Below are 12,816 nucleotides of genomic sequence, written 5' to 3'. Positions count from 1 at the left end.
TGATTTCAATAGTGTCATCTTCTATATTTGAAACAAACTATTGGAACAAGGAGTAACTTCTAAAGGCAGAAGCAACAAGGCAAAAGAAACTGACCTCATAAAAAAGTCCCTCGGGGAATTGCTGGAAGCACTGGGCACACACAAAGCACTGTTCGTGGTACAGCTCCCCATTGCTGTTCACAATCTTTTCTGCAGGTGCAAAGCCTCCTCGGCAGCGTTCACACATGGCATTGGCAAGAGCATTGGCCATGTTGCTGTAACAAAAGAGAACTGCATGAGAACCTAGCTCGGATGATCATGTGTTGGCAACTATAGGCTTTTGCAGCTTTGCAAAAAAACAAGGCAAGTCTTTTCTATGGATTTTATTTAAAAAGGTAATCATCTGTAAAATGCTGGCCCTACCCTAAAGCCAGTGGGGAAACCCCTTTTTCAATTAGCACTGGCTCCTTACTGAGAAACTAGAAGTTGGTAGCAAAGGCAGACTAAGTAGCTGAAGGAGAGAAGGAGTCAAAGGGAAGCTTCGTTTTCATAGAAACCCTTGCTATGTGTGGGAAAGAAACCTGGAGACATCAAAGGTAACCTGGAAGGATGCTCTCTCCTGCTCTTCCTTCCCCACTGGAATTGTCTTAAGACATGGCCCTGTTTTAAAGAATCACTGAACTGCAGTAGCAATAGCACTTATATACCACTTCACAGTATTTTGCAGCCCTCTCTATGTGGTTTACAGAGCTAGCATATTGCCCCAACAATCTGGGTCCTCATTTTATGGACCAGCAACCATACCCAAAGATGTGTATGGCCTAGAGATTTCACATTTCTTTCCCTCTGTGTTTTCCCTCAGTGGCATGGGGTAATCACAGAAGGGTACCCAATGATTATGGTAGTTTTCAGAAGTTGGAAAGTGGATGGAAGCAGTAGTTGTCCTGATATTTTTTTAACTAAGCAGTTATTTAGCTTTATAGAATAGATTGTACTGGAACCTATCAAAGTTTTGATTTAAACATGCTATGTATGATAAAACAGTATTGAGATTATACTCTGTCCAAATAATGCATCAGTTGACTTGTTTGCTGTGTGACACAAATCTAGCTCATACTTTTCCTCAGAGTATAAGATGCAGAAACAAATTAGAAAATCATATGCACAGGTATTTTGTCAGCATATCCAATTGGTATGTATCCTTTGTCTATATTCTGTAGCTTTCTCCAACATATTTTTATGAATTTAAGAAATCCAAATTCTGACATCTCAGTGTATGTAGCACATATCATAAGCTTGGTAAACTAATTAAACTATAGGAAAACTGTCACACATGAAATAATTTGAAATTCTCTTGAATCTACGCAATGTAAGTATCTGATCTTAAACATTAAAATTTTGTTTAAGTAGCTTTTGATTGGGCCAAAAAGCTATCTAAATTTTCCCACATTCCTATGTGTTGACTGTGCAAGCTATTCTTAACATTTTAGAAGAATACTCAAGTCAGTTTCCACTCACTGCAAATACAAATAAATAATTTGGGAAGTACCAAGCATTCTAATGTTATTTTAGCAAAGATTAGAATTCACAATAAAACACTCTGATTCTAACTACAGAACAATCCACCATGCTTGCAACGGAGGATCTATGCTAAAAACAGTTTGTAATCTAAGAAACTGCAAGTCTCATGTTCAGCATTAAGTGAAGTACACTGGATAGCAATCACAGTATTACCATACAGGATTGAGACAGCTGAAGAATAGTTTATTTTCAGATACCACTGAATTTTGCCAGCATTTCCAAAACAATCCCTCTATAATACTCATAAAGTGGAATGCACGTTAGCAGTTTCCTACCATTTTTGCAAGGTAAAATTCTTTCAAAGTAAACTTTGAATGCAATATTATTGTGAAAGTCCAAAAAATGTAGCTTGTGCTATTAGAGTATGATACAGGTTTTTCCCCCCAGAGACAATGTTCACTTTGAACAATGGAATTTATATTCTGCTAAAAATAGCCTGGATTACAATTTAAAACAATAATTCTATATATACTTCCCTGGAAATAGTCCAATGTTTCAAAGTAGCTATGTATAGGATTTTTCTGCCAGGATTCAATATGATAACATACTGTATTTACTATGTATGAGCCACATGAACGTATATTTTTTCTTTGCGTAAAGGATTAGTATGCACAGCTACTTCTACACTAGTTAGTACAAATAAGGAATTTTCAATGGAATTTAGAAAACATATTTTCATTGCAGAAAATGAAATACAATATTGCCACCATATTTGTAGACTGTAACATACCTAAAGAGAATATCAGGAGTCCAGAAACAAATAATACATATTACATAATACAGTACACACAATATCCAGATTAATACACAGTAACCTTGTTAATGGATCATGGTATATCACTCAGCCATATGATCATCAACATCAATATACGTCAAGAAATTAGATTAGCCCAAGTCCCAAATCAACTGAAAAGGTAAACTTACAATTTTGCATAGAAGTCACATATTTCTTTATATACTTTTATGTCACTATGCCTGCGCTGCAACTTTGACACAGCTCTTTCGCCCTCTTTCACGTAGTTATCATGGGCAGTTTGAGGAATGTTGGATATTTCTTCGTTCTCTGGAATTGCACAGGACTCTCCTCTACTTTGGAATTCCATTCTTAATTTGCAACTGTTTGAAAAACAACTGGAGCAGAAAGCTCTGAAGAAACCACTGAAGATAGGAATAAGAGGGACTTAACTAAGAACTGGATCGAGCTGTGTGCAGTTTGAAGAGCTTCAAGTTAAAAGTTCAGCTACGGAACAGTTTGAATGTCACTGTGAGGTTACAGATGTCAGAGGAACCAAGCAGCAAATTCCATTGGAAGGTAGTAAGAGCAACTTATACGGAACAGATGATCTTTTCTACTTACTGCTATTACCAAAAGTTTGACTAAGGCAATGCTATTAGAGAAAATGTAAGCCTAGGCATGCTAGTTGTCACTGACTGTTTAATGTGGAAAAACTTACTCCAGTATGCTGGCATGCCTTTATATTTATATCAGGACTGTTAACGCCTTTGCTTTTAGTTTAGAAGGAAATACTGCATTAGGAAAACACATTCAGGAAAATTGGCTTTATCCTTTGCAAATTCTCCATCTCCCATTGACTAGAGAACATGAATCTAAGGTTCAGTAGTCTGCATCTTTTCTGTTTTAACATCTTAGCAACATTGGGCAATTAGGACGAATGATCATAGTATCTCCATAGGATGTCTTTTTTATATGAAATATGCATTTTTATGACATTAACAATAAGTACAATACTATGGCACTTTTCCTAAGAAACTCTTTTGTAAGTCAGAAGATTTTAAAAACCCACCATCAGCAATACCACTACCATCATACAATCATCCTAAAATAATCCAGTGAGTCTGTCTTAATAAACTTTTAGATGAGGTTTGAAATAGACATTTCTTATTGATGATATCTTTTAACAAAGATCATTGAGTTTCGGTAGGAATAGTTCTTGTTTATTGTAATGTATTTGTGGCAAGATACTTGAGTTGGGAATGCTTCAACAGGAATAGCATGTTTATAGCAGCTCTAGGCATATCTCAGATTATACGGAATCTCATAAAAAGATACAGGTGGTAGCACCAAGTACAAAGGAAGTACAGATAGAAGAAATCAGTAAAAAGGAATACCAAGGATGTGAAAAGATAGGTTAAGGAGTATGATTATGAGTGTGTGAAACTAGAATGCCCAAATATTACCTCATCGTTTTACTAGCACAGAAGTCTCTAAAGGCCTATAAAGCCTGAGTGAGCATTGTATATCTGCTCGATTTTACACACAGGTTACTGTAGGACTTGAAATTTCATGAATACAGGTAGTTTTCAAGTTACGATGGCAATTGGGACTGGAATTTCCATTGCAAAACAATACAGTCAAAAAGTGCAACTACAGTCCTGGTTGCTGTTGTTTAATCCCATGGTTGTTAGGTAACACAACTTTCTGCCAGCTTCTAACAACCAGGTCAGTGGAGAAGCGCCAACAGGATGTTGTCAAGTCCTAGGCGGCTTGCAAGCAGGTTGGCAGGCAGATAAGTGGCTCCTGCCATGTGGAGGAGGGCACGAGGGAGACACTGGGAGGGGCTGCAAGGGGCAGGAAGGTGTGTGTGGGGGTATAAAGATGTGAGGAAGATGCAGCAAGGCTCAGGGAGGGTGCTTGGGTGGGGAAAACTTGCAGACCCAGCATCACTTGGATCATCAGAGGTGGAACTATAAAGCTGAGTATCATCTGCATACTGATGATACCTCAACCTGTGGTGATGGATGATTCTCACCCAGTGGCTTCATGTAGATTTTAAATTAAGTGGAGAGAGTTATTGAGCCCTATGGCAGACGACAAGATAGCAGCTGGGAACAGGATCTCTCACTCCCTATTAACACCATTTGGGACTGGTCTTGGAAAAAGGAGCTGAACCTGCAGAAGATTGTGCTGCCCAGTCCCAGTCCCCATAGCTGCCCAAAAAGATACCGTGATCAATTGTATCAACAGTATTGAAGGCCGCTGAGAGATCAAGGAAAGCGAGGATGGTTGCGCCACCCACATCCTGCTATCATCAAAGATCTTCAATAACCACATCCAATGCCGTTTCTATCCCATAATCCTGACTGAAAGGAGTCCAGATAATCTTGATTTCATCATGGACCCTATAAAGTTGCCAGGCCACCACCTTTTCCACCAACTTCCCTAAAAAGTTACTCCCTCATCCTTCCTTCACCTACACAGCTGTTAAAAAGATTTCAAATTTCAGCCTCAGTTCCAAAGCAGCCTATTTTCATTCTCCTGTTGGGCCTTACTGCCAGCTGATTGGGTACAGAAGTCAGAGGAAGGTGAAAAATATGTCAAGGATATACTCATGATGATCACATGATCTCAGCCAATCATGGCAACACGGCAGCACAATGATGCTGAAGCAGCCACAACCTTGCCAAGTTTCAATTCCATGGGAGTAATAGGACCCAGATTTTGTGTTCATTCTATAGGTTAGCCTTGGTTCAAAAATTGTCCTATGATGTTACTTTTTTGCCCAACTGAAGGTTACACATAATCAAAAAGTTTTATTGTTATATAGAATGCCAATATCTCAGTAGGGCCTTATATTTTTGGTCCAAGACATCTCCATGAACTGAATTCTCCCTAAAGGCAATTTGCCTTAAAAAGTCCCATTTTTAACAGAATAGATCTGTTTCTTGAATGAACATGTCTTTTTCTTAAGAAAGAGAACTTGCAACTCCTGGGTACATTTTAAGTAGTATAGTTCACATCATATACAGTTTAATTCTTCTTGAATTTGAGTAATATTTGCTAGTTAGTTATCATTTAATGCAGTGCTTCCCAAACCTGGATGATTACCCCAAATTGGGTAACAATTATTATTATTATTTATTAAATTTTTATACCGCCCTTCTCCCGAAGGACTCAGGGCGGTGTACAGGGCAATAAATATCAAAATGTAAATACAAAAGTTAAAAAAGAGATTAAAAAGAATTAAATAATTATGCCCAATAATACAATACTAAAAGTGTGTTAAAACTAAATCCAACCCCAAACCCATCAGACCAGGCCAGATTGTTCAAATAAATAAATAAGTTTTTAAACAATGGTTTTCATTTCATTTCATTTCATTTCATTTATTGGATTTCTATACCGCCCTTCTCCCTAGGGCAGGGGTGTCAAACTCAATTTCATTGAGGGCCGCATCAGCATTGCGGTTGCCCTCAGGGGGCCGGGTGGGTATGGCCAGGGTGGGCGTGGCCTACTGGGTGGGTGTGGCTAGAGGGCGTATGGCCTGCTGGGTGGGCGTGGCCAGCTCTACATCATTTGCATCAAGGGTGCCTATGGGGGCCTGGGCAGGAGTGGGACAGATCTGAGGGTCTCTGGCAGAAGGAGGGTCTCTGGGCCAGGGCCAAGGCAGTGGGGGCCGTTCCCTCACTGTTTCCAGGATGGCTTCGCGGGCCACATGAAACCACTTCGCGGGCCTGATCTGGCCCCCGGGCCTTGTGTTTGACATGTCTGCCCTAGGGACTCAGGGCGGTTCACAGGGCATATATAAATAGCTATACAAAAATTAAAAGAGAATTAAACCATGCCCAATTAAAATACAGCAATAGTAAAATAATAAAACCAATTAAAAAACCCATATTCCCCTTCAGGCCAGACCAGCTAACTCAAACAAGTGGGTCTTCAACCCGCGACGGAAGGATCGGAGGTCCGATGCCATCCGGAGCTCAACCGGCAGTTGGTTCCATAGTGCCGGGGCACCCACAGAGAAGGCCCTCCCCCTGGGGGCCACCAGTCGACATTCCCTGACCGGAGGCACCCTGAGGAGGCCCTCTCTGTGGGCACGCACAGGGCGGAGGGGAGTTGACGCCGGCAGCAGGTGGTCCTCGAGGTATCCCGGACCCATGCCATGTAAGGACTTAAAGATCATAACCAAGACCTTGAACCTCACCCGGAAGACAACTGGTAACCAATGCAGCTTGCGGAGCAAAGGTGTAACATGGGAGTACCGGGAAACTCCCAAGACAACTCTCGCGGCCGCATTCTGTACCAGTTGGAGCCTCCGAGTGGTCTTCAAGGGAAGCCCCATGTAGAGAGCATTACAATAGTCTAGGCGAGAGGTCACGAGCGCATGAGTGACCGTACACAGGGCATCCCGGTCCAGATAGGGCCGCAACTGGCGCACCAGGTGAACCTGGGCGAAAGCCCCCCTAGTCACAGCTACTATATGGTCTTCCAGGGTAAGTCGTGAATCTAGGAGGACTCCCAAGTTGCGAGCCCTATCCACGGGGGGTAAGAGCTCACCCCCCCATAGAAAGCGATGGAACATTTTGAATGTCCCGGGATGCCGGAATGTACAGCCACTCAGTCTTGTCAGGGTTGAGTTGAAGTCTGTTCCTCCCCATCCAGACCCGAACCGCCTCCAGGCAACGGGACATCACAGCGAGGGCATCACTGGGGTAGTTTGGGGTCGAAATGAAAAGTTGGGTATCATCAGCATATTGATGATACCCAACTCCAAAACCACGAATGATCTCACCCAGCGGTTTCATGTAGATGTAGAACAGGAGAGGCGAGAGAACCGACCCCTGAGGAACTCCACAAACGAGAGACCTAGGGGCCGATCTCTGCCCCCCTGCCAACACCGACTGCGAACGTCCCAGGAGATAGGAGGAGAACCACTGAAGAACTGTGCCTCCCACTCCCAATCCCCTGAGACGCCGCAGCAAGATACCATGGTCGATGGTATCGAAAGCCGCCGAGAGGTCTAATAGGACTAGGACAGAGGAATATCCCCTATCCTGAGCCCTCCAGAGATCATTCACCAGAGCGACCAATGCCGTCTCCGTGCTGTACCCGGGCCTGAAACCCGATTGGTAAGGGTCCAAATAATCTGCTTCATCCAGGACCAGAGGGAGCTGATGCGCCACCACACTCTCAACAACCTTCGCAAGAAAGCGAAGGTTGGAGTCTGGACGAAAGTTGTTCAATTCAGCTGGGTCCAAGGCAGGCTTCTTGAGGAGAGGTCTCACCACCGCCTCCTTCAAGACGGTGGGGAAATAACCCTCACTCAAAGAAGCAGATATAACCGCCTGGAGCCAGTCTCGTGTCCTCTCCCTACCTGCATAAACCAGCCAGGAAGGGCACGGATCCAATAAACATGTGGTGGAGCTCAGCCTCCCCATAATCCTGTCCACTTCATCAGGGGTCACAGAATCAAACTCCTCCCAGATAACATTGACAAGACCGCCCGTGTCCTGATCGCCAGACTCTGCCCAGCTGGAGTCCAAACCGGTCCGAATCCGAGCGATTTTATCCGACAGATGTTGACTAAATTTTTCGGCACGACCCTGCAAGGGATCCTCCCTCACCTCCTGATTAAGAAGGGAGCGAGTCACCCTAAACTGGGCGGCCGGGCGATTATCTGCAGACGCGATGAGGGTAGAGAAGTAATTACACCTCGCCACCCTCATCGCTGCGAGATAAGACCTAATATGGGTTCTTAACCGCAACCGGTCGGATTCAGATCGGCTGGACCTCCAGCAGCTCTCTAGGCCCCGTTTCCGACGCTTCATCTCCCGGAGCTCCGCGGAGAACCATGGAGCTCATTGGGATCTGCACCGGGTCAGGGGCCGCAAGGGTACAACCCGGTCAACTGCCTCAGTGGCTGCCCTTTCCCAGGCTTCCACTAAGGCATCCGCCGAGTTGTGAGCAATGGAGGCAGGTGGGGACCCCAGCGCCGCTTGGAATCTATCAGGATCCATTAAGCGTCTGGGGCGGTACCATCTAATTGGCTCCGTACCCCCACGGCGGGGGGTGGCAAAACGGAAGACCAGCCGCAGGAGGTGATGATCGGTCCATGACAGGGGCATTATAAATGGAGAGCCCCCACCAAGATCATCCAACCACCGTCCAGATAAAAAAATCAGGTCAAGGGTGTGGCCTCCCTCATGAGTTGGTTCAGAAATTACTTACGTCAGGTCCATGGCCGTCATGGAAGCCATGAACCCCCGAGCTAGCTCAGATGAGCCTCCCAGGGATGGTAGATTGAAGTCTCCCAAAACTTTAAGTTTGGGAAACTCAACCACCAACCCCGAGAGGATATCGAGTAGCTCGGGCAGGGCTGCCGCTACGCGACTAGGCGAAATGTACACCAGCAGCAAGCCCAACTGCGCCCCAGAACCAAATCTCACAAAGAGAGACTCACACCCGACTATCTGAGGAACGGTGGTCTCCCGCGGACATAAGGTCTCCCTAATAGTCACCGCCACACCCCCACCATGAGCTCGTGGCCGATGTAGCACCCGGAAGCCTGGTGGGCAGAGGTCAACCAAAGGGACCCCACCCTCTGGGCCCAACCAAGTCTCCATGATGCAAGCCAGGTCCGCGTGCTCACCCTCAACTAAATCCCTAACGAGGGGAGCTTTGTTAACCACGGACCTGGCATTCAGGTACACCAGCCGGAGCTCAGGAGGCTGCACATCCTTGCTCCCGGAACCTCGGGAAAGAGGCAGAGGGTCGGAGCGCCTCACCGCTTGCAAATAGCGGAGACGGCCCTCCCGGTAACGATACGGCCCTCTGTCTATCCACCTGCTGCCATTCCCCGTCGTGGGAATCGGTAATCCCACGACCCACTCATGAGCCCCGGAGACAACCACACCCCGTTCTCCCCCCGCGCGGTCGGACCCAAGTCTGGCCTGAGCCATGGTTGATTGGCCACCCCCCATAGCCAGACAACCCCTATCTCCCACCCCTCTCCCTAACCCCATAAAAAAATTCGATAAAAAAATAATCAGAGGCCTCCTATTAAATTTGTGTTGACGGCCCCTGCCCCTGCCCAGCCATCTCTCAGGGTCCCAAAACTCGGGCCCGTCATCGAGGTTAAGAGTGTTTAAGGAGGCGGGTCGCACCCAGGAGAGGGGGACACCCCTGAGGGCGTACAAGTCCGTGCTAGTGTATTGTCGCATGAGTCTAGCAAGTCCAGGATAGGCATCCCATTAGTTATGTCCATGGGAGGATCGAAACATGGAGACAGATATCTGGGTCCCCACCCAACTTCACTGCCACTCAGTTGGGTGCCCCCAGAGACAGGCCGCCCCCCGCCCTCTCACGACGGATTGCAACTCTGTTCCTGGGGGTGGACCAGATATCCTCTGGGTAGGCAAACCCCATAGAGCTCCCACCTCTATGGGCCTGCAGATGGAAAAGTCAAGCCACTCTCCCACCGTGGCCGGTACCCAGGTGTGTCCAAAATCCAAGGGGAGAGGGGGGGTAGGCAGGAAGATGATAAATATATATGTCCAAGGCAAAAAGGGTAGGCAGGCCAGGATAGTAGGGATGGTCTAAAGTTGCCATCATCGCTGCAGAAGCAGTCCAAAGGCGGTGCAGGAGCCCCGTGTTGTTCTTTCTCCATTAAGATGACCCACAGTCGTCTTCTTCGCCGCCAAAGCGGCCCGAAGACGCTGTCGCCGCAGAAGGCGGCCCGAAGCAAGGATAGAGACCACCATCGCCGCCGAGATGAATAATAGTCGCCCTCTCCGCCGCCAAAACGGCCCGAGGGCGACACCGCCGCCGAAAGCGGCCCAAGGCGGCCTGGGGCAACATGGGAGTCCCACCGCCGGCGAGAGGGCCCAAAAGCCCAAAAAGCACCAAAGCCAGCAGCCGGCCCCCGCAGACGGGGCAACAGTCCCAGAAACGCCGTTGTCGACGGAAGCGGCCCAAAAGCAGGCCCCAGAAACGTCCCGTCAGCTGTTAAACACCAAGAGCGTCCAGAGCATGCCGCCATCGCCGTCAGACTCGGGCCGCCGCCGCCGAGCGCGGCCCGAAAGACCACCGCCCGGGCCGCAACCCACGCCGTCGCCGCCATCATTGCCGCCACCCGCACAGACTCACGGGCATCCTCCTCGCCAACGGGCGTCCTCCTCGCTGACCAGAGCCAGCCCGAGAACGCCAAAGCGGCCCAGACGGCCCGAAACAGCAGGAAACGCCGACGCCGGACACGAGCAGCCACGGACAGTCCGGAAAAGGTGAACAGCGAGAAGAAACAGCCGGAGGACAGCAGGGCCAGCAGCCGGGTAGCTCGGAGAACAGGAGTCCAAACAGGTCACTGCCGGCTTCGTCAACCTCCTAGTTGCCTCTCTGCCACTTACCACAAACCCCCAATCCCCATCTCAGAAAGACTCAGGGCTTGTGAGGGGCTCCCAAGGGACGCCTAGCAGCTGGAGCTCGCGGAGCTCAGCCGAGCACGTCCGCCATCTTGGGCATGCACAATTTTCCTTTGGGTATTGACACATGAATCAATTACCCAATCACAGCAGGACATTTAAATTAATTTAAAGTGTTTTACCTACATTGAGTAAACAGGACTTTCTGTCAAAGCAGTTTTGGGGAATGAAAGAAAGCTTAATAAGTACTTATTTAATGGGTGCGAATTTGGATACATTTGTATGAAAATATGTTGAGTAAGTATTATGCCCTTTCAGCATTGCAATTATCCATCAATGCATCTTAACACTTTTTAAATTGAAGGTAGCATGAAAACATTTGGAAGAGCTTGTGGGAGCAATAAAATTTAGAGATTTCACTGTTATTTCTTAACAGTAAAGCTTTTTAAAACTAGGGCTTACGTATGTATTTTTTTACAGAACTGTATGGTACACACATCCCTTACCATTAAAGGATAAAATATTTAAGAATATGGCAATCATGCAACTAAGGCCTCAGCCGTTATTAGTCACCTACTTGTGTGTGTGTCTCTTTTCAGCATTTCAGGCAGACAGAGGAGAACAAATAACTAAAGAAGACAACTTCCTTTGGTTTAAAAAATGAAAGATGTTCATCACTATCAATATTTTCCACAAGCAACCAGGGAAATGATTTATACTACGTGGCCCACATTTTAAAATTTGCAGCTAGAATTGGACAGTTTCTGAAATTCATGCTGTGAACATTTCTTAGAATGTAAGTTTAATTCAGGGAGATTTCCTATTAAATAGCTATGTTTGGAAACTGAATGTTGTAGTAATCATGGACTGTAGTTCAAATTCCTAAACTTGACACAAAATCAGCTTAAACTTCATACTGGGCTGATTTATACCTAATGCTATACAGTAGGCTAATGTGATGTATTTGTTTTCAATTTATAGGATGCTTAACTATAAGGTGGGTTGCTTGTTTTCAGCTTGTGATCTCTGAAATTATGAAGTAACATTATGTATGAACCTGGTTACTTAATTAAAAATCCAGATTTAATACTATATGTGAACTCAGAATTCTTTCAACAATAAATCAAAACAATCCCAAGATCCCTTTAAATACTACAGGAAAAAATGTAAGTGCACTATAGTGAATAATACATTTCTGTTTCAGTCCTTGTGTATATTTAACTTTTTACATTATTCTATTACAATTTTGTTTAGGAGTCAATGCACAAGACAAGGCACATGACACAGGGAATCTGACAGAACCCATTTCAATTCATTAATTTAATTCAATCAGTTCAATGAGCTGCAATTTAAAGTTTCATGCTACAGTGAAAGTTGACTACACAAAGTATTTCTTTTAATCAGAAGCTTTTAAAATATTAACCTGCATTTCTATCACAACACAAATACTATAAGATGTTTTCAAAAATTACCTTAAAACAAGTAACTTCTAATATTAAGACAACGAATGAACTGAACAGTTCATTTATAGTATTATAATTAAAATCTTGATTAATCTAAGTGAAGCTTGCCACGAAAGACTTCTCATATGTCTGTCATGTTCCTTATAAGGTTGGAGTAAATGTCAACACCAGACTTTCTGGCTCCATATTACATTCTTATTATAGTAACGACTGTTGAAGATACCACACTGAAGATTGACCTTCATCAAAAATGGAAAGGGCAATATTGATTGTTCTACTAAACAGAATGTGAGAACTCTTAGAATTCTCTTTGTAAGCAAGTTACTATATATATATATATATAAAAAGGTAAAGGTTCCCCCGCACATGCGTGCTAGTCGTTTCCGACTCTAGGGGCCGGTGCTCATCTCCGTTTCATAGCCGAAGAGCCAGCGTTTGTCCGAGGACGTCTCCGTGGTCATGTGGCCGGCATGACTAGACGCCAAAGGCGCACGGAACGCTGTTACCTTCCCACCGTAGTGGTCCCTATTTTTCTACTTGCATTTTTTTTTTTACGTGCTTTCGAACTGCTAGGTGGGCAGAAGCTGGGACGAGTAACAGGCGCTCACTCTGTTACGCGGCACTCGGGATTCGA

The 12,816-nt window shown here is 45.4% G+C and overlaps 1 protein-coding gene and 1 long non-coding RNA gene across 8 annotated transcripts in view; one reads left to right on the top strand and one right to left on the bottom strand.

Moving 5' to 3' along the window:
- The window catches only part of LIMS1 (LIM zinc finger domain containing 1), a 306,378-nt gene that overhangs the window by 27,555 nt on the left and 266,007 nt on the right, over nt 1–12,816 (bottom strand). For 4 of the 7 annotated variants that reach the window (XM_083363015.1, XM_083363013.1, XM_083363014.1 and 1 more), the window contains exon 2: nt 95–254. In XM_083363015.1, coding sequence (XP_083219141.1) covers nt 95–254 — 160 coding nt within the window. Of the gene's footprint in view, nt 1–94; nt 354–2,484; nt 2,679–12,816 lie in introns of those variants that run through there. The other 3 variants (XM_083363011.1, XM_083363012.1, XM_083363016.1) reach the window with 2 other exon arrangements.
- On the top strand, nt 203–11,801 carry LOC310640625. The gene is made up of 3 exons (XR_014492573.1): nt 203–342; nt 2,581–2,872; nt 11,319–11,801. It is a non-coding gene; the product is annotated as an uncharacterized lncRNA (long non-coding RNA).

This window comes from Vipera ursinii, assembly GCF_947247035.1.
Source record: "Vipera ursinii genome assembly, chromosome: 4".
NCBI classification, from domain to species: domain Eukaryota; kingdom Metazoa; phylum Chordata; class Lepidosauria; order Squamata; family Viperidae; genus Vipera; species Vipera ursinii.
This window is presented reverse-complemented; position numbering and strand designations above follow the sequence as displayed.